Source organism: Macrobrachium rosenbergii, chromosome 37, assembly GCF_040412425.1.
Source record: "Macrobrachium rosenbergii isolate ZJJX-2024 chromosome 37, ASM4041242v1, whole genome shotgun sequence".
Taxonomy (NCBI): Eukaryota; Metazoa; Arthropoda; class Malacostraca; order Decapoda; family Palaemonidae; genus Macrobrachium; species Macrobrachium rosenbergii.
The window spans coordinates 11,808,718-11,830,974 of NC_089777.1; the positions used below are offsets into that span (position 1 = coordinate 11,808,718).

Here is a 22,257-nt window from a genome sequence, read left to right on the forward strand (position 1 = left end):
TGTGTATTCAAGATGTTTATTTCGTTTGTAGTTCACACTTTGCTGAAAATCAGCATTATGATTGCTATATTGAAAGAATTTACAGTTTATCATCATGCACCAACAAATTACAAAATGGGTTGTGATAACTTCACTGCACAAGATTAATTTGTCTAAGACAAACATCAGTACAAAAGTTGTTTGAAATACCCATAATACAGTGCATCCCACGAATATTCATTTAACAAACTGAAAAGGTGAGCGTTCTTCTCAAGAGCTGTAGTTGATGACTTTCAACTCAATTTCAACAGGTGCACACTATAGCGTACAGTGCGATGCTTCTGAAAAACATCCAATCTCAACATTTGCAAAACTATATGTTGCAATGTCATTACAATAAAAAAATTAAAAGGTTCAGCTGTCTAAACAAACATATATAGCTCATTTGAATGGAAATCTTTTGCAAAAATTTAGTTCAAAACATTTTTGGTAGTACATGAACGCTCACCTACATATGTCGGTTAAATTTCAATATTTTCCCCACACAATTGTGCTTTTGTTTTACCAATTAAATATTTAACTTCAAAGATCCAACATGAATTTCAACAATAAAACATGAAAAAATGATACTCACTTATCAACCTCAAAATAATAAAACTGATCTACTCCATATACAATTCTAATGTGATTTCAAATAAATATTTAATAGAAATAGGCTAAATAGGGCATCACAGATCCCATGTAACAGGTTACCCCAAAATCCTCAAGACAATTTATTAAAACCCAACACACCAAAATGCAAAGTATTCTCACATTCTCCCAAGCAATTACTAAGTGACCCAATTAACTGAAAATTTTCAAATGTTATAAACTGATCTCTCATTCTGGGGAAATTAATGAAAAAAACATCTTAACACTGGAATGGTAGTCAATTTTATTCTAATATTTTGCATATGAATTATGCATTATAAAGTAAAAAAACAAAATGAAAAAACTAAATGAAAATAGAAAAAGCAAGTTTTACAAGGGCCTAGAAAGTTGCCACGCAAGGGTGAACTGTAAAAATAAAAGTGAAGGTGAAGGTTCTCCTGCACTGAAGCTTGGATCAACTGCACAATCAAACGCCATATAAACATTACCATTTATTCCTCAGTTTCATCACAAAAGAAAACCGAACCAGGGAGTACTATTATTATTAACGGGTCAAATAACTTGTGATGAGGACCCTCCTCAAAACAAACAAAACAGTTTAGTGGCTGGAACTTCTCTCAAGTTATTGTCCAATGGGACATGCATATACGTTTATGTATACTATGTATGACATTGATGGCTCCCTTCTGCCACAAAATGAAAAATAAAGTAGGAAAAAAAGAAACTAGTTTGGTTCTCTTATATATTAGATGGGTACAACAGAATACAAATGGTTACCATGGTGACATGAACCAAAGATGTCATTTTAGCAGACAAATGAAATTCTGCCTTGATTACAATTACGCTTAGTGTTCCCTCTCCATGGCACCCAGAACTCTGTTGCAGAATAATCACAGTTATCAACCATTAGCCCCGTACGTTCTAATACGAAAAAAATATATTTGTATATTTTTTTTTTTTAAAGAGAAATGGTTGTCCTGAAGGTGGTGATAATGATGGTGTAGTTAGCAGCAATGGAAGGATTGTTAAGAATTTACTTCATGTTTGGCTTAGTAGCAACTACCATTTCCTGACCCATAGCAGAAAGTACTGTCAGCTGGAAAACAAAATGGGGGATGACTTGTCAATAAAAGGAATTAAAAAAAAAAAGTGATGTGCAGCCTATAATGTGGTCAAGGTTAACTAAAAATCTAAATATGAAAATCACTAAGTGGCTTTGACTCACCTTACAGTATAATAAAAATTTCAAGAACATGAAAGAATTATGGTATTACTGAACAACTTTTACAAAATCTTAAATACCCACTGAAAAATTTACTTCATGTTACCTTCATAAATTCTCTACAGATCATGTACATTTGGCTATCAACAAAAAAAAATCCGTTACTTGTTACCCAACCAACAGATTAATTTTCAGAAACCATCAAGGGAGAGAGAGAGAGAGAGAGAGAGAGAGAGAGAGAGAGAGAGAGAGAGAGAGAGAGAGAGAGAGAGAGAGAGAGAGAGAGAGAGAGACTTTTATACACTAACTATAAAAGTTATATTTCTATACCAAATTTCTGAAATTAAGTTGAACCAAATAAAACAATTACATTAACTAATACCTGTTCAAAAATCCCCTGAAAGCAACTCCCAAAATTTATTAAGGAATTATTTAAGTTGCATTTCAAGTAAATGACAATTCATCGCAAGTGAAAACTCTTACCCTCAAAGTTGACCAAAAAAAAAATCCGTTACTTGTTACCCAACCAACAGATTACTGATTTTCAACAGTTTCTCCCAAACCATCAAGAAAAGAGAGAGAGAGAGAGAGAGAGAGAGAGAGAGAGAGAGAGAGAGAGAGAGAGAGAGAGAGAGAGAGAGAGAAACTTTATACACTAACTATAAAAGTTATATTTCTATACCAAATTTCTGAAATTAAGTTGAACCAAATAAAACAATTACAGTAACTAATACCTGTTCAAAAATCCCCCTGAAAGCAACTCCCAAAATTTATTAAGGAATTATTTAAGTTGCATTTCAAGTAAATGACAATTCATCGCAAGTGAAAACTCTTACCCTCAAAGTTGACCTAAGGGATTGCAACTAACCAAGATGTTAACCATGTGGTCATCACACTTAGCTATCATATGGCTGGCCCAAAGGCTTTGTCTCAATACTTAAATCCTTTAATAATGTACTTTTTAAAAATTCACAATCCAATATGCTGCAAAGAGAATATGGTACTATTGCCCTGATTATTCCAAACTCAACATCCCCCTATTGCTAAGTTCTGACACTAACATAAAACATATTGTACAATGTAACTTACAGTAATTCTGATTAGCAATCTCTGCCAACAAGGATAGGGTCATGTGGTTATTTCATCAAACTATATTAAGTGGTTTAACCAGGTATGCCCATGAGCTAAAACTAAGACCAAATCAAAAAAGGTCCATTACTTTCATGTGGCTCTCTTGATTTGAAGACAAAATTTATGAACTAATAAAAATATACTCAAAACTACACAGGAACCTTTCATTCACTTCGTCAATTAATGGAATCAAGTAATGTTTGCTTTCCCTAACACTATTTTTATTATTAATGAACTTCCATAAAGGGTTCCCAACTTCACTACTTGGGAAATTAGTACACAAGATAAAAATATAGTTAATGTGCATTTTCAATCTAAATTGTACATATCAATATGCAAATGTATTGGCTTATTATATTTTCTTTAAAATTTTATTACCCCCAAAACACTGCCATAACTCCCACTAAATCTAAATAACCATAACTGATGTTACTTCTGATCGATGACACTGACCTACTCAACTCGGCAAAATGGAAGTGTGATGACTCCCACATGTTGAAAGACTTTTCTATCAATAACCCAGGGAAAATGCATTACAATCCAACCATAACCAGACTGCAGTTGAATCTGTAAAAACCTAAACTTAAAGACAAAATCAAAACAACTAAAAATGAGGGAGAGCTTAGGTATCATAGTTATGTTCATAAACAATACAAGAAACTTACCAGAAGGTCCTCATTACTCTCAAATTTAGTCCTGATTTCTGTGCCCAAGTCTCCTTCTGGAATTTTAATATCGTCACGGAGTTCGCCAGATTCCATCATCAGTGAGAGGAAGCCATCATCAGAGATATCAATCAACTGAAAAGAAAAATTGCAATTAGACCCATTTCATGATTATACACATCATTATCTTCATTTTCCAAGCAACCCTCCATGACACATTAAAACACAAATTAAAGTTTACCTGGTAGTCGGCACGTTTCACTACAGGTACATCCATGTTGTGGGTGGAAGGACAAATATCTTCATATTTTTTGCCTGTGAAGAGGTCAATACCAATGAGATGCACCTTGGCATGACCGTGTTTACCGGTTTTGCTGGTGGACATTTCCACTATCTTGCAAGCACGATTCTGTAATCATGGAAAAATATCAGCAGGCAGGTCTAAACCAATGTTATTGTGTAGTTCAGAATAAATTAGTTAAAACAATGATCCAAGATACATTACACCAATGTTTGAAAACAGTCAACCACCCAGGCCTCAATTACTCATAACAGATACTTCACATCACATAATGGTATACCCAAGATAACTCAAATGCTTGGTTTAAAACTGGTCTTATGGTACTCTTTTGATTACCAAAAGCCAGTTTGCAGAAATTCTTAGCTCTATATTACAGTGTATATACCACTGGATAAGGGAGATTTGCAACTAGCAAGACACTAACATCAAGTTGGTATCTGAATCTATATTATTATGGCTACAGTTCTTGACTGCACTCAAAAAATCGTACAGTATTAATAACATACAGGCATGCCATTTGTTCAACCCACGACAAGACAATTGTTGAATGTATTGCTGACCCATACAACCTTTAATTTACTAAAACCTTAATTTTTCACTAACGCCAACGATCTGTAAGCACCCCAATTTGTGACTGATGTCAGAATTAACTTAATGTTTAATGCTAATACCACTAACTTGGAATGAACTTTTCTACTGAACGATTCAAATGCATATGCTATCAACAAATCTGACCAAATAGCTCAGCTTAGCTTTGGGGGGGGGGACAGTTGTTGTCTTTGATATATCTGCAAGTGCACAAAGCTAAGACCATACAATTGTTTGCATAAACAGCTTTGTAATAAAAAGTCTATTTTTTAATAAATGGGTCTTTTCTAGAACTAACAATTGCCACTTACTACAGGTATCCTTGGGAATATAATCAAGGGACTTAAACTGCTATGGTATAATTTGCACTGCAGCATCCAATATAATCATTCAGATACTACGCACTCTTACCTTGATGACAACATGACCATTTTTGCGGAGAGAGGAGCACTGGGCGGGGTAAACGTTTGATGCACCAGCATCACCACCATCAAAATCGGCTTGCAGCTCCTCAGACATAGTAACTGTTTTTGGATCTGAAAAAATAAATTAACAATGAAGATTCAACTTTTTCTTATTCATGATTCATGTACCCACATCTTTTAAAAATATTCAAACTAATACTCACTTAAAAAATAAAACACTACATGTACAAACTTAGAAAGACACAAGGCAGTGCCATATGCACAGATTTCTAGCGTCATAAATTTAGCTTGACACCAAATCAGTATTTTCATGTCAAAAATTTTGGTAAAAATTATGGATAATTCATGGGGAATTGCAAAGAACATCAATACTTTGGAGCACCAAAAGTCTAATGAATATTTTGTAGATTTCTTACTACTGTACCTTAAATGATTGTTACTGGAGAGGTGTTAAACTCTTAGAAACTGAAGGTTAAACCCTAAGAAACTGAAGTATTAACATTAAATCAGCACACCCAACCCTTGCTTATTTATATACACATCACACAAAGTATCGCTCAAAATTTAGCCCTTTACAATTCATAATAAAACCAAATGCAGTTCCAAGTAAGTGCAAAATCAGAGGCCCCAGGAATCTTCAGCAAGTGGATGATAAGTTCACTGGTGGAAAGTTACCACTTTTGAATTTCCTGCACTACTTCATCTGGTTCCATTTAATGTCAGTCCAGAGGACCATTGAAAAGCAAACAAGAATCAGAATTGGATGAGATTTAGCATGCATAAGACACGAGAGAATCATGATAACATATCACAGAATAACCCTGTAAAGATAATGGCATGATAAAGAGCATCCAACTAAGTCCTTTTTGAATTCCGCATATCTATGCTGAGGGGCAAAGATGACTTGTAAAACGTTAAATCCACACTAATGTCCAAAAATTTAGCAAGTTACGAGGACGTACCTAATTAAACAGCCCAGAGTCTAAAAAAACAAATACATTATGCTAAGTGCTGGAACCTACTGCTTAATTAAATGTAAGATCCCATGTGCATATCACATGTACATTACTGAGCACTGTTTAACACAGTGTAGCTAACCATAAAACAAGTCATTTGAAAAGCCCTTCAATAACTTTACTCAAAATGTAATGGCTGTGGACATAAATCCCATGTTCCTAAAATAGCTCACAGATTACTGTCACCTTTATATCATATAGCACCCTACACTTCCAGTCTCTCTCTCTCTCTCTCTTTTTTTTTTTTTTTTTTTTTTTTTTTTTTTTAAGCGTAGAAGTTACTTTTTCTTTGGACACTGACTAAAGGCTGGGTCAGAAACTTCACCCATCTTCCTATTAGGACAACAATTTTCAACTATTGAAAACCCATTTCACTATCACCTTGGGAAACTTCATTTCTACCAATTTCCTAGACTGAGGTATATAGCTGATGTATGGATACTATACTGGAACATTTAGCCATTGATAATTCATAGCCAGGTTGGGGCAGGATAGGTTAACAGGCTTCCCTTACCAAGATCTTGCAAAGATGACAACCAAAAGCCTATATTAAACTGCCTGAGCATGCCTAACTCCAAATAATGCAAAGGCAATCTTCAATTCTAGTGAAGAGAAGTGTACAACTATACTGTAGATGAAAATTGAAAATACAAATTACCACACTCCAAATACGGAAAAATTCCTGTCACAGAACATGTCATATAACTGAAGGCATGAATACATCAAAAACATTAAAATCAAAATTGAACTATACAATATAGCTAAAAAAATGATACAGACAGCAGAGGGTTTGAGGGGGATGCAAATTGCAAAACCATTATTAGAAATAGAAATTTCAAACAGCTTTCATTTGTAAAATTTTACCTTTGTGTATTTCTCAACCACCACATATTGGGCATCTGCGAAGGTCTCCTTGGGAGGAGAGAATTCTCAGATACCATCATGCGCAAGGGCACATCACAAACCACAAAAGGGCAGGAAAGCCCCATATACTCACTCAAGACAGAAACCACACAAGCAAGAATTACCTCTACACACCACACTCACTGATAAGAAACTAACACTTTGGCTACTGTGTACAAAGCCAGTTACCCAAAACACTGCTCAAGGCCAACAGCCAAACTCAAACCTTGTTTCTAAGTTACAACATATTAAAGAAGGGGGTTTGTACCCTTTTATGAACAACAAATGTTTTGGTGCTTTCACCGCCTTCAGAGCTATTTGATGTAAGCTAGAAGGCAGGATAGGCAACAAGTTTGCTCTTCCAACACCTTGCGAGGATGTAATCAATGATATACTACATCCCTCGAATGGTTGGCATGTCCAGTCCTGATACAGCACTCAAGTGCAACGGCAACAAGTCAATTGTTAGGAGAGGGTGGACAGTAAGATAGAAGAGAGAGAACATGAACGGAGGTACAGTAGAAGGAAAGACAGGTTGCAGCTACGGGCCGAAGGCATAATGCATGGAACCTAAGTAATGCTTACAGTGCACCGGATGAAGTGCACTGATGGCACTACCCATAAGGGGATTTAGGCAATACTGAAAGTATAATAAAGGAAAAAATAGGTTAGGTGACAAGGTACAGTTGAGAATTTAGACCATGGAATAACTTAATAGTGTGAGGCACACATTCTTATGAAGCTAGAGCTACTCAAAGTACAACTAAGAGAACACCATGAGCCAACTTCATACACCTGAGCTTAATATCTAGCCATGGGCTTTGGAGCATGTTAAAAAAAGCATAAGCTCATGGTATGGCTCAACATTCAGTTGAGCTTCATGATCTTGAGCAGGAGGCAAAACAACGAGTAATTAAAATCTTTGTATATTTCAAAGCTACATGCCCACGTGATTACGTTAGGTTAATAATCCAATTTTTTATTAACTACAGACAGCCAAACAAACACAACTTACAACAGCTGCATGTCCATGTCCACTTGTTTACTTAAGCTTAATAAGTCCACTTTTAATAACCACAGAAAAAAAAAAAAAAAAAAAAAACTTACAATCTGTAAAAGCATCAAATGCTGTAGTACTATGACAACCTGTTAACTCGAAACACCTGAAACCTTTTTGGATGAAAATGAGTATTGCACAAAGCTATACAGTACGTGGTATAATTTACTTTAAATCTATATCTAATTTCAGTTTCCTTAACCACCCGTCAACTGTTCTTTGACAATGGCAATTTTTTATAGTTATTTTACTTATTTCCTAAATAAAATAAAACCAAACCCAGGGCTGGCTACAAAATCTGGCAGTCTCCCTTGTGAGAGGTCATATAACTGACCATATATTAACCAAGCATCAGTTTCTCTTCAGCAGTGGGGCCAATGCGGGGTAGGAAAAATGCAATAAAATGTCAGAAGCTTCCACTGTTCCTACAAGGATATAAACCCTCATCTGGCTGTTTGCATACCAACTTGAATACAGTACCTAATCCCAAAGTCACTTAGCCCATCTTGGAACTGGCTTTCATGACCCTCTCTAACCTAAACATGGGGAGGGTCAAGCCATCTGATCCCTGTATCGAGAGTGTGGTGAGAGTACACACAAGAAACAATGTAAGGCAGACTGTCCACCTGTAAGGGAGAACAATGAAATGGCAGCACAAGATAACACACATTAACACAGTAGGCTCTAGCATTGGCAACCACCTTAACTAGGACTGTAGGAAGCCTCATTACCAACTACTTGTAGTCACAGATAGGAAGCTCTTAAAACCCTAACTCTGACGCATCCAGCTTGAATACAGTGCTTGTGAAGCTGGAGGCAGACAGGAGGAAGGAAAAGCACCAGTCCTACACCATACATCCAATGATTTTCATCTAAACCTAAGTGAGATGCTGTTCGGTTCACCAGTTTGTTACGGCAGCACCATAAACCTGGTTGTTGTGGAAAATAGTCTCTAAGTGCTGAGCCTGTACATCAGATATGAATAAGTGAAGGTGGAATACTTAGTGAAAGAGTAGAAAGAAAGGTAACAAATGAAGAGCTGCAGGTGATTCTGAGTGAGCAGCAACAGCTGGTGGCTGAAGAACTGGTGTCAGATGAAGAGGATGGAAAGAACTACCCTAGTTCAACAAAGTTAATTTGGGCCAAATAAGTAAAAAAATATATACCACCACCCTGGCAAAACTAATAAGCCAAATGGTAAATTAGTTGTATGATTTAAATTTCCAACTTCGAGGCATTCTGGAGAGATGTCTAAAGCAAACATCACTACCTAAGTTTTTTAGTGGAAATTAAATTTGATGAATAAATCAATGCTCAGTGGTGACAACTGAAAAGGAAAAAAAATACCTGAAGTGCAAGTCCTGTTTTTTCATTGGACTCCTTCCGAACAGTAACAATCCTCCTCACCTTATAACATCAACTCTTCTCAGTACAGGTAAAATGAAGTTACTTTATACCGTGTGTATTTGTATTCAACTACCCATTTTTCATGATTATGTACCTAAAGAGTTGTAAATAGTAAAATACAAGCCCACCAATGCACAAAATGAAGTATAAATAGCATTTACTAGGGGGATTTGGCATTCTTTGTGCCTTCTGGAACCACTTAAGTACTAAGGTATCACACATCTATATATACTGTAATGACAAGGTTTTGAATCCTTATAGGAACAATAGCAATGTTGTTTTGGAGATTTCACCACCTACAGAGCTATTGAATATGAGCTATGAGGCAGGATAAACTACAAAGTTTCTCTTCCAACACTTAGCAAGATGTAACCAATAAAATTACATCTTTCGATTGGTTGGATCAATTTCCTGGGGTTGGGGGGGGGTTGAGGGGGGGGGGGATTAACCTGTAGGACTATCGCAATACTGTTTTAGACTAAATCATATGTCATCAAGACAAATGCAGCCCCATCTCCTTTTATCATACCATTGCAACACCCCACACAGTACATGGCTGCCTGCTAACACAGAGCAACACCATTATACAAGATCAAGTGAATTTTTATTGTTAAACTAAGTACTGTATCTACAAAACTATGCAAATCTTGTGGAAATAAGTCAATTTTCTGGACAACTAGTTCTCACCATTAAAATGAGAACCAATTTACAGTGAAGCATTAATTCTATAAAAAATTATATAATGCTGACTTCCAAGTTGTGGCAAATGTTCTGGCAATGGGCTCGAGTGATTACATCTTCCTAAATCCTAAAGAAATTCACATACTACTAGAACTGAACCTTAACACTAACAATTAAATGTCCCTGAGATCTACAAGCCAGTTGGTGTCTTGGCCAGAATCCTGCTACTCCTCCATCTACCACACTAAACCCACAACAAAATCATGAAGCCTAGGGAAACAAAGGCAAAATCTCAGACGATAACCATTAAAAACATATATCACATTAAAGCCAAACCTGACAATGTCAAACACATGAAAACAATGCTTAAGGTAAGAAAACTGCAGTCAAGTGTCCTTAACACTGAGATATAAAGGAAACTTCCATACTTTATGACTATGCTCCATTTCCAAAAGTCCAAAAACCAAAAGGGAACAGTTATGGTTACAAGCTGCAAATTAATGTTAGGAATAAATTTAAAACTACATGGCACCACTTACGGGCAAAAACATTTAAGTGAAATCCTAACGTTTTCCTCCTCCAAACCAACGAACACTCCTACACTGAAGACAGGTTCATTATTCATTCCTAGACCAGAAACAAAAGCCTAATTATTAATCAGCTTCCGAGACACTTGTTTATTCCTATCCCTCCACATATGGGCTGCAGTTCAACACACTGTCCATCTTAAGGTACGTATTCACTGACCACCTTTTGTTCCTGTATATACAGTAACAGAAAACAGCCAAATGGGCAGGAGTAAAGGGACAGGAAATTATTAGGGGCAAGATGCATTCTGCCTATAGTTAACCCCCTTCCCTGAAATAAAAAACGAACATTTCCCTCACTACAAAATGTAAAAAAGAACAATTTTCTCCCATGACCTGCTAGTGGAACATAATTACGCAAAGCTCTTTTTACATTGAAATGGACAGCTCTTTTTACATTGAAAGTCAGTCACTAAACTTAATATCTGAACTTGCATTTTATCAAGACAAGCATACCCAAAGTCTTCTATATAGATAAATCTTTGCCATGTGGTGGTTTGGTTGTGAAGCTTAGCAATGAGGTTGTTAATTACAAGTAGGTAAGTGGTGCAGCAAGGGTACCATCACTCACTAAGCTCTGTATGTAAACTTTTCCCCTGGGTACAAGGATAAATGTAGGGATCGATCAAAATGGGTTTGAAGATTACAACAGCAAATGACTAAAAGGCTTTGTATCTACAAAAGGTAATTAAAAGTAAGTTCCCCGTGAGGAACCAAAAACAACTGCATTTCACATAGGTCTGTTCAAGGAGGGGATGTCCTGTTCAAGGAAAGTGCCAATTATTCCCATCGAGCAGAACTGCCAGCTTCTTGTTAGGTATGTGAACAGGGGGAGAGGCCTTACTTAGTGACCAAAGATAAAAGAACTTTCAACTTCACCACAGGTCTCATCATCATCTAGTGAACAGTCCTCTCAAGCACCTGCCTTGGCAAACTCAAAAGAGGAAGTGCCTCCTCTCATTTGATGATGAACATCATGTTGGTTATCAACACTAAAGTGCATGAGGGGCCCCTCACACTGCGAAAAAGGCAGCATCTCAAGGGGTGGGGAGTTCACAAGCTACAAAGCACCTGTTGTCCAATCCCTTACAAAATCCTAAATCTGGCAGAGGGGCTCAATGAGAGTTGGGTGATCAGATGCAGGTAACATGTGCAGCTTCAGCAACTACTGGAGTGACTGCAAGTGGAGTAATTGTTGACAGTGTGACCATGTCAACATAATGCTCTCACAAATCTACCTGCGTGAATGGACCCAAGAGGGTGCCAGGGTGAACACAACACGCTGTCTAAGTTCAAAGCACAAGGCTTTGAACTTATCAAAGCATCCTGTATACAGAAAGATACAGTATACTTCCTGGAGTCCTGATGGATAGCTATGTATAAAAAAAAAATAATATTTTGCTGTAATTGATTTGATTGTAGCCAACAAAATTGATACCTGTTGAGCTAAAAGTGGTTTGAAAAATCTATAGTTATTAACTTATTCTACATAAAAGTATGAAAATCCTAAGTTTCCTACAAATCCTGACCTACTGATCATATAAGGTTGTACTGTTACCGGGACTGAGTAACCATACAAAATTCCAAGTCCATCGGACGAAGGGATCAGGCCAAAAATTGAGTTATAGGATTTGCCCCAGACAAACGGACAACAAGCTCAATAAAAGCAAATAAAGAGAGAGAGAGCAAGTCATCATGGCATACCTGTCCCCCAAAAATCCTTCCCTGAGATCCCTGAGCCCTGCAGTTTTAAAGGAAACTTAACTGTGTATCAAGCTTCATGAGTTTCAGCATGCCTTTTATCCCTTGCTGCTAAGAGAAGAACCAGTAATGCTGAAAACCAGTCTTTCTAGTTTTCAATACCAGGTTTGCAGACTGATGCAGGGACCAGTCAAAGCCCTGCCTCCCAACAATAACCCGTAAGTAGTCCACCTGCAAGGGGAAGGTCTCAGCATCCACAAGAACGTAATACTTCCTCTGACAGGTCACGATGCTTTAGGAGCTGTGATCAGACAAATTTATTATCCAAACATCAAAGAATTAACCTATTCCAGATGATGTTACTTAAATGCATAACAACCCTCTGTGCCAAATTTAACAGAAAAATCTTGAACAGCGAAGAGACTAAAAACTGATCTCAATGTTAACAACATAAACAATGTACAGTATAAGGGGGTAGTAAGCAGAGTAGGGAGACAGGGATATTCAGTGTTAAGGGGACAAAGGCCCCCCCCCCACCAGCCAGGTCAGGGCATGGCACCCTACATCAGGTTAGGAAGGTAAGGTTGGTTAGTTCAGGACACAGCATTCTAGGAAAGGTTAAGATTTCTCATGCCTACCCATGTCTCCCTACTCTGTATCCGCTCCTATATAGCTTTTCACGTGCAGGGCAGCAAATATAGTTTCAGCGTCTACCCTTGAATAACATTAGTCTACAGAGAAAATGAATACCTATTAAAAGCACCAAAAATTTATGAAGCCATGAAACACAACTACAGTAATAGCCCTTAATTGTTCAAATTAGTTGCAGAAACTTCCATCCACGCAACAGCAACCAAAAAATCGCACCAGCAATAAAGCATCAAAGACAGCCATGGTGCTGGGCACAGTTAAGTACTTCTACAGAGTATGCCTGTCAAAGCTATAGGATGCTGCATAAAAGCAAGTTCATTTTTATTAGCAAGTGATTTCATCAGCATTAGCCTGAGTAAGATTTGCCATGTGCCTAAGTAAACCTTAAAAACCAACATTTTTATGCATGTCAGCATTGTGTATCTGTACTCAACTAACAATGACTACCACTACGACCTATCTCCATTTCTGACAACCCTAAACCATTAACCAACAAGTACCGGCTTCTTTTCTGTTAAACCACCATTCAAAAACACATAGGTAACCAAAAGGGTAAATAAAAACAACTATGCATGTCCTGAGAAAATCAAACCATTCTTGAAGTACCGAAGATCACCGGTATCAAAAACAGAATGTTACTTGAAGATAATTGAAATAACAAAAACAGAAGATTACAGTATTCCTAAGTTCAGTGGTTGATGGCAATAAAAGATGCTCTACTGGCCAGCCATGGGACCACTGACCTGGAATATAAATGTGAGATCTGGACAACAAACGAAGGTTTCAGTGAAAATTTGTCAGTTTTTAATGTGAACATGATGATTGGAGGGAAAGCAGGGTAAAGTAGATCAACATTTTCAGAGAGAACGGGACAAAAAATTCTTAGCGTATTGACGGTTGTATGAATTACGAAAACATAAGAATTCCAAAGTTTTGTGGTTGGTAGAATTCCAAAGTTGTGTGGTTGGTAACAAAGACTAAACCGTCATGGGCATGCTGGCTCTGAATATAAATATGGCCAACAGACACAGGTTTGGCCAGGATTTGTCACAGGCTGGGGAGAGGGGGTGGGGCAACTTGTTACTTTCAGAGTAATTATTTTCACAAATAACTGTTAATGCTGTGATTGGTTTTTAATAACAGCATGTGCTTCAACATTTTAGTTTATTATAAACTGCAAAAACTGTTTCTTTAAAGGTTGTAACAGTTCCTCTATCCATGCAACTGATAAGATAGTAGGCTATTGTATGTATGGTGAGAAACCAACCTTGGAAATGAAAACTGTACTATGTAATGTGTTCAGCATTCCCTGGGTATGAAAGAATGAACTCATTCCCTGGGTATGAAAGAATGAACTAATAATCAACCATTCTTTGAAAAAAAGATTAGTAAAAATCAGATACAGGCGACCACTGAAGTCTACACAGAATCTTGTGCCGTGGTTTTGCACCAAGGGAAAATTTCCTGTGGAACAAGTTGAACTCACTTGTTACTTTTCTTCATTTATAAAACTATAGGCCAAGAAATTTCACTTATTAATTTCAGCTACCCACTTTTTTTTTTTTTTTTTTTTGTCATAAGGCTGGGAATTTTTTTCAGCATAATTTCCATTCTTTTGATAATTTTCAATTTTCTATGTTACAGCAGGCATATCACTAGCACTAGATTAAAATAATCCACAGGATTCTTAAATCATCATTAAAACAATTGCATGCATTACATATGTAGCCTATAATAATGTTTAAAACAGAGATATTTTCATAATTATTAAATGTAATGCCTAAACTAAGTTTTTTTTTTTTCATTCCAAACTTTCATTGCAGACAACAGAGATCATTTTTCTCACACAAAACATTTAAAAAGAAGGCTCCAAAAAGAAATTTTTCTCCCAAAAATTCACACATCAATTTTGCCAGACGTCTAGAATTCACCTTGTGTGTACGCCACACAAGTTTTACTCATAGCCTATATAAAAACTATTTAAATTAAACAAAGGTGTAAGCTAAGCATAAAAGTTTGGTTCTAAGAGGTGAAAACCTTCAATGTTCTAGCAAATATGCATTTGTCACAAACTCAGGCCAACTTTCATCACACAAACTGTTCACTTTCAGGAAGCTAAATATGATCAGTGGCCAATAAACTCAAAAGTTATGGACGGATTAAAGTTTGGACTGCAAGCTGAAATTCACAGCTGTATAAGATGAGAAATGTAAATCCTGTTAGTTGGGAAATATCTACCAGACAATAATAAAAAGGGGGATGGGAAAGCAACTGGACTATTTTATGGACACAAGGGTTATTCATAGTTTGGCAAAATGAACCACACTGCTCGCCTATTAGGCTAGAGGAGGATTAACCTAGGTACTATGAACATGGAACTACGCCTATAATCCTATAGACTAGGTCCTATAAAAAAATATAACCCAAATTCATTAGACTACCATTTTCTCAAATGACTACTTGAGGATATATTCTGAAGAGGAAAAAACTGATTACCCTAGACTGTTTTACTGATAGATGACCTAGGCAGAAAACTTACTTAAGATGCATATTCAGGGTACCATTTTGGAGTAAGACCCATACTAATCTAATATGGATAAAAAATCATGTACAACCATTGTAGCCTAGTTTTGACCCAGAACATGAATTACTGTGCAAAATGTGGTCCAAGAGGCTGGTGGCTAAGCTATTTGAAACTCAGCTTATATAAATTAGCCTGACAATGGGTTTTTGAACACGGCTCTAGGTCCAGTAATCACCAACAGCACTGAGAATGATTAAGACAATGAGAGAGGGGCCCACTTACAAAGATGGTTAGCTTACACAAAAGGCCAGTAATTCCAGCACAAGCAATGCTATTGGGGTCACTAGCCCAAAGGGCCCCCCCTTCCCTCGCCTACAACCCCTCCCCCCCTCCCCTCCGTACACGCATTCCATCCACCTAAGGTGTACTCCGACGGTAATTTTTCGTAGCGAATTCCCCGTCTTCCCTCATCACATCCCCGCCACCCAAAAACGACAGAAATCGGGGTCGAGGAGGAGCCATTTTCCGGCAAAACAGCGCCCAGCTGGATATATGATGACACATGCAGGCAAAAATAGCTCCCCAACAACAACGTGGGGACCCTTTGACAAAGGCGAGCCGTCCATTGACAATTCCCAACCTCTCAATACACTTCCCCCTGTGGCCGCCTCCGCCTCCGCCTCCGCCTCCTCCTCCTCCTCCACCTCCACCACCTCGCTGCTGCTCAAGTCCCCGAAAACTCGAAGGAGGCGAATATTTACCAGGACCGGGGACGTCGCCGCTACACTTTCCGCGTGTGCTGGCACAAAGGGCTTAGGAGTCAAAGAGAAAGTAGCAACTGGGGCTTTCGTGGTAGTATTTTGTTTCGTACGCCCGGCAATCCCATGCACCGACGAGTAAAAAAAAAAAAAAAACGTCTTCCTTCCATGTTGCGGTTTCACCCAGAGGAAATATCGTACACCCAAACAAAACAATGGATCACGGACCCATTTTCCTTTTTAAAATCCCCCGACTGACGCTTTACCATCGCGTAAGAGGCTTAATGGCGACGCCAGCGCTGCCCCAGAGCAGCGTAGCACCGAAAAAGACGTCAAATATCCACAATATGGCGCCGGCCAGGTTATTGTCATTGGGGGGAAGTGGCGGAGTTTTGTGGTGGTGTTTTGGACCAACCTGAAGGAAATCGCCGCTCGCAAACGACACCTACTCGAGGGCGACACTTCAACGGCGACCCAAGGGCCTGTGTCACAAATCAGAAGAACGTCGGTTCAAACACTCACTCGAAAGACGTCAAAAAAGGGAGAAAAGAAGCTCAGGGGAAGGTCAACTCACACGTGTGTTGCCAGGGCGAGGCTGCAGAGAGCGAGAGAGAGGGCGCGCGCACTAGACACCCGCCAACCACCAAATATGGCCGACAAAATAAAACTGAAGAGCGCCTTGCGTCTTTTTACACCTACACATTCTTTCTCAAATAACCATTTGATTTGCTTTCTGGTTCTTTCGGAAGCCCAGGAAAATTTATCTCATTGATATTATCATGACTTTATGCCGCAATACGCCTCGAGCCCCTGTTTGAAAATATGTCAACACGGTGCTGTTTCGTGTGTACATCCCGCACACTTCCCTGTGGAATTGTTGTAAATTGTCATTTTCTGTTAAAATCGAAGTAAATTAATATTTACGGACATTTTAATTTAGCAAATAATCATGTCATAATTTATCATCTAAATATTGCATGAGATTGTTGACTTCTCTACCGTACTTGTGAAAGAAAAAACTTTCTCCAAATAACAGGATGGCTTGATAGTCGTTTAAACATTCATGATTGGTGCGCAAGGAACGGAAAGTAATCGAATCTTAAAAGAGGAGTCTTGTTTTATTAGACATTGTCTGACCGAATAAACTTGATCATCACTGTTTACCACCTGCTACTGTCACAGTAAATATCGATGTTAGAAATGTCCTAACAGCATAAAATACTCTGCTTACTACCAAGACAAAGGCTGGTTTTCCTTGCATTCTTATGAAAACCACTTTGCACTAAAAATGAAACTCAAGTATATTGGATTTGCATTTTACTTGTACGTTAAATATAAGTACAATGAATGTGCGTCTTTGAGGAGACAGTGGCAGTTATGTAATCATGACAACATTTGCTATTGTTTTCGTCCGTAGTTTCGGACACTATAGCATTATAACGAAGCACTATTACTGTAGTCTATTCACTCTGTTTTAAGGAGCCGGGTCTACATTGGACCAAGAGGCAGCAAAAACTTTCAATAAAGTCAGCAATACTGGAAAGTGGGCAGAAACTGTAAATTCCTTCCAATCGTGCCACATTTCCCAATGTTAAAGCTCTCTCTATGCATCTTTCTCCGAGCTGATATTACTCTTAGGGGTAAAGTGATGAGCTGGGTCCCATTCTGATGCTCGATCAAGCTTTGTTTTATCGCAGGTGTACAGGCTGTTCTGGTATATGTCTTGACATTTCGTCCCATTCATACTGAATCTAATTAGTGTGACGGAGTTGCCATTTTATATGCACTAGCGTTAACTGTCAAGAAAAATACCGTAGAATAGTGTAACTCTACAACCATTTCGAATACTTGACGGAAGGGGGAAAATTATAATCTGGATGGGGTAACCCAATGAATGCGTTAACTCGACTCATTCGTTACCGAGATACTTCGATATCAAAGAAAACGACGAAGGCATTGCCTCCTCCCAAGTTCGTTGGCGGAGGTACAAAGAAGAGTGAGTGCTGAACAGTTTCAAAGAAGCAAAATACGGTTAGAAGACATCCATTCCACTAAAAAAACAGGTGACGAGATCGCATGGGAGGATACAGTGTATCTTGTGACATTTCCTCAGTTTCTCAACTCTCCGTCCTAGAAGAGATGATTACTACAGTAGACGTCAGATGCCTTTGTGAAATCTTCGAGGTTTTAGAAACCCTTAAAAATACATATTTTGCTTAAATATGCATAAAAATGAAAGAAGCATTTCGTCTGTCTAATTAGAAGCCGTGATCCTTATAAGATCAAATTGTTGCCGGGTAAGCTGCAATGATCTTGCACGTGGTTTTCATATTCTTATTTCGTGCCCACGCCGATTTTCAAAACCATTTAGAATATTACTGGAATCCACCTTATTCTTTAAATGTCAGGAAAAAGTCCTTGTTAAACTGGAAAAATCAAGTTTCTGCATCAAGAGCAAGACAAAGGAAAATAAGGGTTCAGGCGAGAGAGAGAGAGAGAGAGAGAGAGAGAGAGAGAGAGAGAGAGAGAGAGAGAGAGAGAGAGAGAGAGAAACAGTTTATACCTGCTCTGGTACCTCTAAATCGCCAAATTGTGATTCCTCTCAGATTTGCCAAGTATACAGTTGGTCCGTGTCATTTGTCTGGACTCACTGATAAACAGCGCAACAAAATAATACATTAAGTAGCCAGTGAGAGCAGGTTTTGCGTTACTCGAAACAATTTAGATTTCTTTTAGTAAAGAGTACGAAAAAAAGGTAATCACTTCTTCATATACCTGGGATATGCAGGGCAGGGAACGGCAGACCTCAGAGCTTCTGCAGATCCTTACAAATGCTCAAAAACAACAAAGGAAAGGACATGCCAATAAAGTAATTGAAAAGTCGATGACTAAACATAGAAGCAGAATACCCAGTTTGAAAAGCTTTGTTTATAGGTAAATAAAACAGGCTGGCTGGACTGCATCACTCAGACCCATTTTCTGACCAATAAGCTACAAAATTTTTAATTAGCGCACGTAGTTCCCGGGACTCAGCTGTACTAAACATGCATAACTCAAATTTTTAATTTTGCTAGCTAGCCTACTGGTCTGAATGCTGTGTCATTCAAAGTGCGTGAATCAAAGGATTTGTATCTCTCGGTAGCTGCTACCCGCAAACATGTGGGTGGTTTTTCTTCAGATGACGTTGTTTCGTCTGTTCTCATGAGTCATTTGAGAGAGAGAGAGAGAGAGAGAGAGAGAGAGAGAGAGAGAGAGAGAGAGAGAGAGAGAGGGAGAGAGAGGGGACTTATGTATTACTACAGAACTGATAATGGGAGATGGTTGCATTTTTCTGTGATAATTTAAAACCAGGAAAGAGAGAGAGAGAGAGAGAGAGAGAGAGAGAGAGAGAGAGAGAGAGAGAGAGAGAGAGAGAGAGAGAGAGAGAGAGGCTTATTTTCAGTAACTTCGGAATTGTGCCTTAGACTACAAAAACTAATTTTCACATAATACAAGCGTTCTTCTGGGATGAAGCCTATGCCATAATTTGAATTTCCAAGGTGTACTGGTTTCTAAGATATTGCTCTGTTTTTTTTTTACTTGGTCGTATGGCACTAGTAGCGATCCAAAATCCTGTGCGAAAATAATTATTTTTGTATACCGCTATTCCGACATCCAGTTATTTTCTCTCTCCGTTTCTCTTTTTGTCCTCAGTAACAGTAGCTGTTTCGCCAGATAAGATTCAGTCAAATTTTTCTATAATAATTTTTATAATAATAGTAACAATCACCTCATCAGCGTATGGGCTATAGGGTTCGATTCCTAAGGAAGGCAAGGCACTTGGCCATGTCCGGTTAAATCCCATTGCGCCTTTGTTGATCTACAAGTAGTGAAACAGAGCTACTGGGTGGTCAGTCGGTCGAGATGGGTCGAGACGCAGATGGGTATGATCCTGAAAGCTAGAAATTTTATCCCAAAAGATTTCCCCGATAAAAAAACTGGAAAAGCAGCACCTGGGGTCAACCCATGCAAAGGAAAAACCAGCCTATGGAGGTGTATAATTGCAAACAGGCAATCTTGTTAAGTGGACATATTGCTGGCCGGGTAACTCACAGATCAGTGGTCCAAAGCCCTATAGGAGGAGATCTGCCTTATCAATAATCAGAAGAAGAAGAAGGAGAAAAAGAAGACTCTGGCCCCCAAAGTTGTAAGTCTTCCCACGGACTCTGAAGGGAGAGATAATCCAATCCTCGGCTAATTGCGCTACACCGTTGTTTTGCTGATAACGACTTGTTTGCATGGCAGTGGTAGCATTGTATCCACAGCTGATAGCACTGAGACAGTGAGTATCATAACCCCAATTAGTGCTCGGACTTAGAAAATATTCACAAGAAACAAGCTTCTGTATGAGGATTTTACGGTACAGAATGGCCCGTATACAATGTAAAGAGAAAGAGACAATTCAATGATTAAATAGCAAATAGATACGGTTATTTAAACAAATATATAAAATTATATACTTACCTGGCTTCACTTTACTGTATTATGATTCTTTTGTCATCGAAGCGAACTAACAGTATGCATAGCTTAATTCACAAATTAGAATTTTAGGTTCATAGTAAAGGACTTTAAGAAACAAAGCAGCAATTCCCTAAAATGGGATTACTTGAACGTATCAATGTTGGAATGACAGCAAGGGAGGCAAGTTCCTTCTTCTCCGGTGGCCGGTAATAAAGTCACAGGGGGGAAAAAATCACAATTTTGGCTAGGAAAAAAGTCATTAATTTACAGTGGTAATTAAAGCAATTAAAGTAATAAAATAGAAAATATTTTGGATCTTTCCTAGATGTGACCCCAGGGGTTTTCGGGGGTCGTTATCTAGGACTAATATTTCTTGGGGGTCATTGTCTTTATGATATTTACAGTTTTTTGTTTATGTTTTTACGGTCATCCCCAAGGGGCTTGTACTAAACACGCCGCAAAGGTGGATACATGCCGGTTTAAAACCCTTAGGGGTCACTATCTCGGAAAGAGAAATGTGACTTTTTCCTGTGACTTTTTTTTACCTGGATTCAAGTCTCCGGAAAGTGTTGGATTGCATGAACATGGCAGTCCTGAAATTATAATGGCAAAATGACAGTCAGCATATCATTGATTTTAAATACATAAGCCATCCCCATGTAGCATAGTTATTAAAGTATAGGCAATGGCTGTCATTCTTGGGGATGACAATTCTACGACTCCTGCCTGAAGTCCAGTTTAGTTCAGCCCTTTGCATTGCTTCACCATAATATTTGTGGGTGTGATGTATTTCTCCTAGTTGCCACAGATTAATACATTGCCTCTGCTGACCTACAATAGCAGCAGTGTTTAAAGTATTCTGCCATCATGGGTCCCAGCGAGAACTAAGCCTACAGTCCTAGGAGAGCTGTTAATCAGCTCAGTGGTCTGGTAAAACTAAGGTATACTTAACTTTTTCCTGGGTGAGTACATTGTCAACTTACTGCACTGGAATAACAACACGTAAGCCTCAGTGAGCTGGCATAGCATTATATTAACTGGATAATGTCCCTGCTGGTAAAAGAAGTCCTCTGTCAAAGTGTGAAAACGTCAGTTGTGTGTCATCTGAAGCTTTTTAGTCTTTCTGTATTTCCCTTTACCTCCTCTTACTCCTTCCTAATGAACACCGTATTCTCTGGAAGCTTGAATTTCAAGTCAATGGCCCCTTTGGGCTTATTCCATATGAATAGGGCCCATCTTCCGAATAATAATAATAATAATAATAATAATAATAATAATAATAATAATAATAATAATAATAATAATAAAAAATTATCTCCTCAACTGGAAGTCTGTTACCTCTGGAAGCAAGAAGATTCTTCAAATTCACATCTGGTTCTCAAGTTCTCACACAGGTAAATGCACAGGGATATTGTGCCAAGATACAATTATTATTATTATTATTATTATTATTATTATTATTATTATTATTATTATTATTATTATTATTATTCAGAAGATAAAACCTATT

At 38.0% G+C, this 22,257-nt stretch overlaps 1 protein-coding gene across 6 annotated transcripts; it reads right to left on the minus strand.

Moving 5' to 3' along the window:
* eEF5 (eukaryotic translation elongation factor 5) lies at nucleotides 1–16,958 on the minus strand. 6 transcript variants are annotated; one of them, XM_067081428.1, is made up of 5 exons: nucleotides 16,822–16,958; nucleotides 4,949–5,073; nucleotides 3,890–4,057; nucleotides 3,649–3,783; nucleotides 1–1,726 (listed from the first exon to the last, which is right to left on the minus strand). In XM_067081428.1, the coding sequence occupies exons 2-5, from the start codon at nucleotides 5,054–5,056 to the stop codon at nucleotides 1,664–1,666; spliced, it is 474 nt and encodes a 157-aa protein (XP_066937529.1). In that variant the 5' UTR covers nucleotides 5,057–5,073; nucleotides 16,822–16,958; the 3' UTR covers nucleotides 1–1,663. The 6 variants fall into 6 exon arrangements, with proteins under 6 accessions (XP_066937529.1, XP_066937530.1, XP_066937532.1 ...); XM_067081429.1 differs by having other exon boundaries at nucleotides 16,770–16,891; XM_067081431.1 differs by having other exon boundaries at nucleotides 16,663–16,856.
* Nucleotides 16,959–22,257: the final 5,299 nt, after the last annotated feature.

Excerpts from the sequence above, each read along its gene's own strand:
- eEF5 (XM_067081427.1), bottom strand. The coding sequence starts at position 16,619 with ATGACAATAACCTGGCCGGCGCCATATTGTGGATATTTGACGTCTTTT. Across the intron at positions 3,784-3,889 it reads TGAAACGTGCCGACTACCAG|TTGATTGATATCTCTGATGA; the intron begins GTAAACTTTAAT and ends TTTTCTTTTCAG. Across the intron at positions 1,727-3,648 it reads AGAGTAATGAGGACCTTCTG|CTGACAGTACTTTCTGCTAT; the intron begins GTAAGTTTCTTG and ends TTTGTTTTCCAG.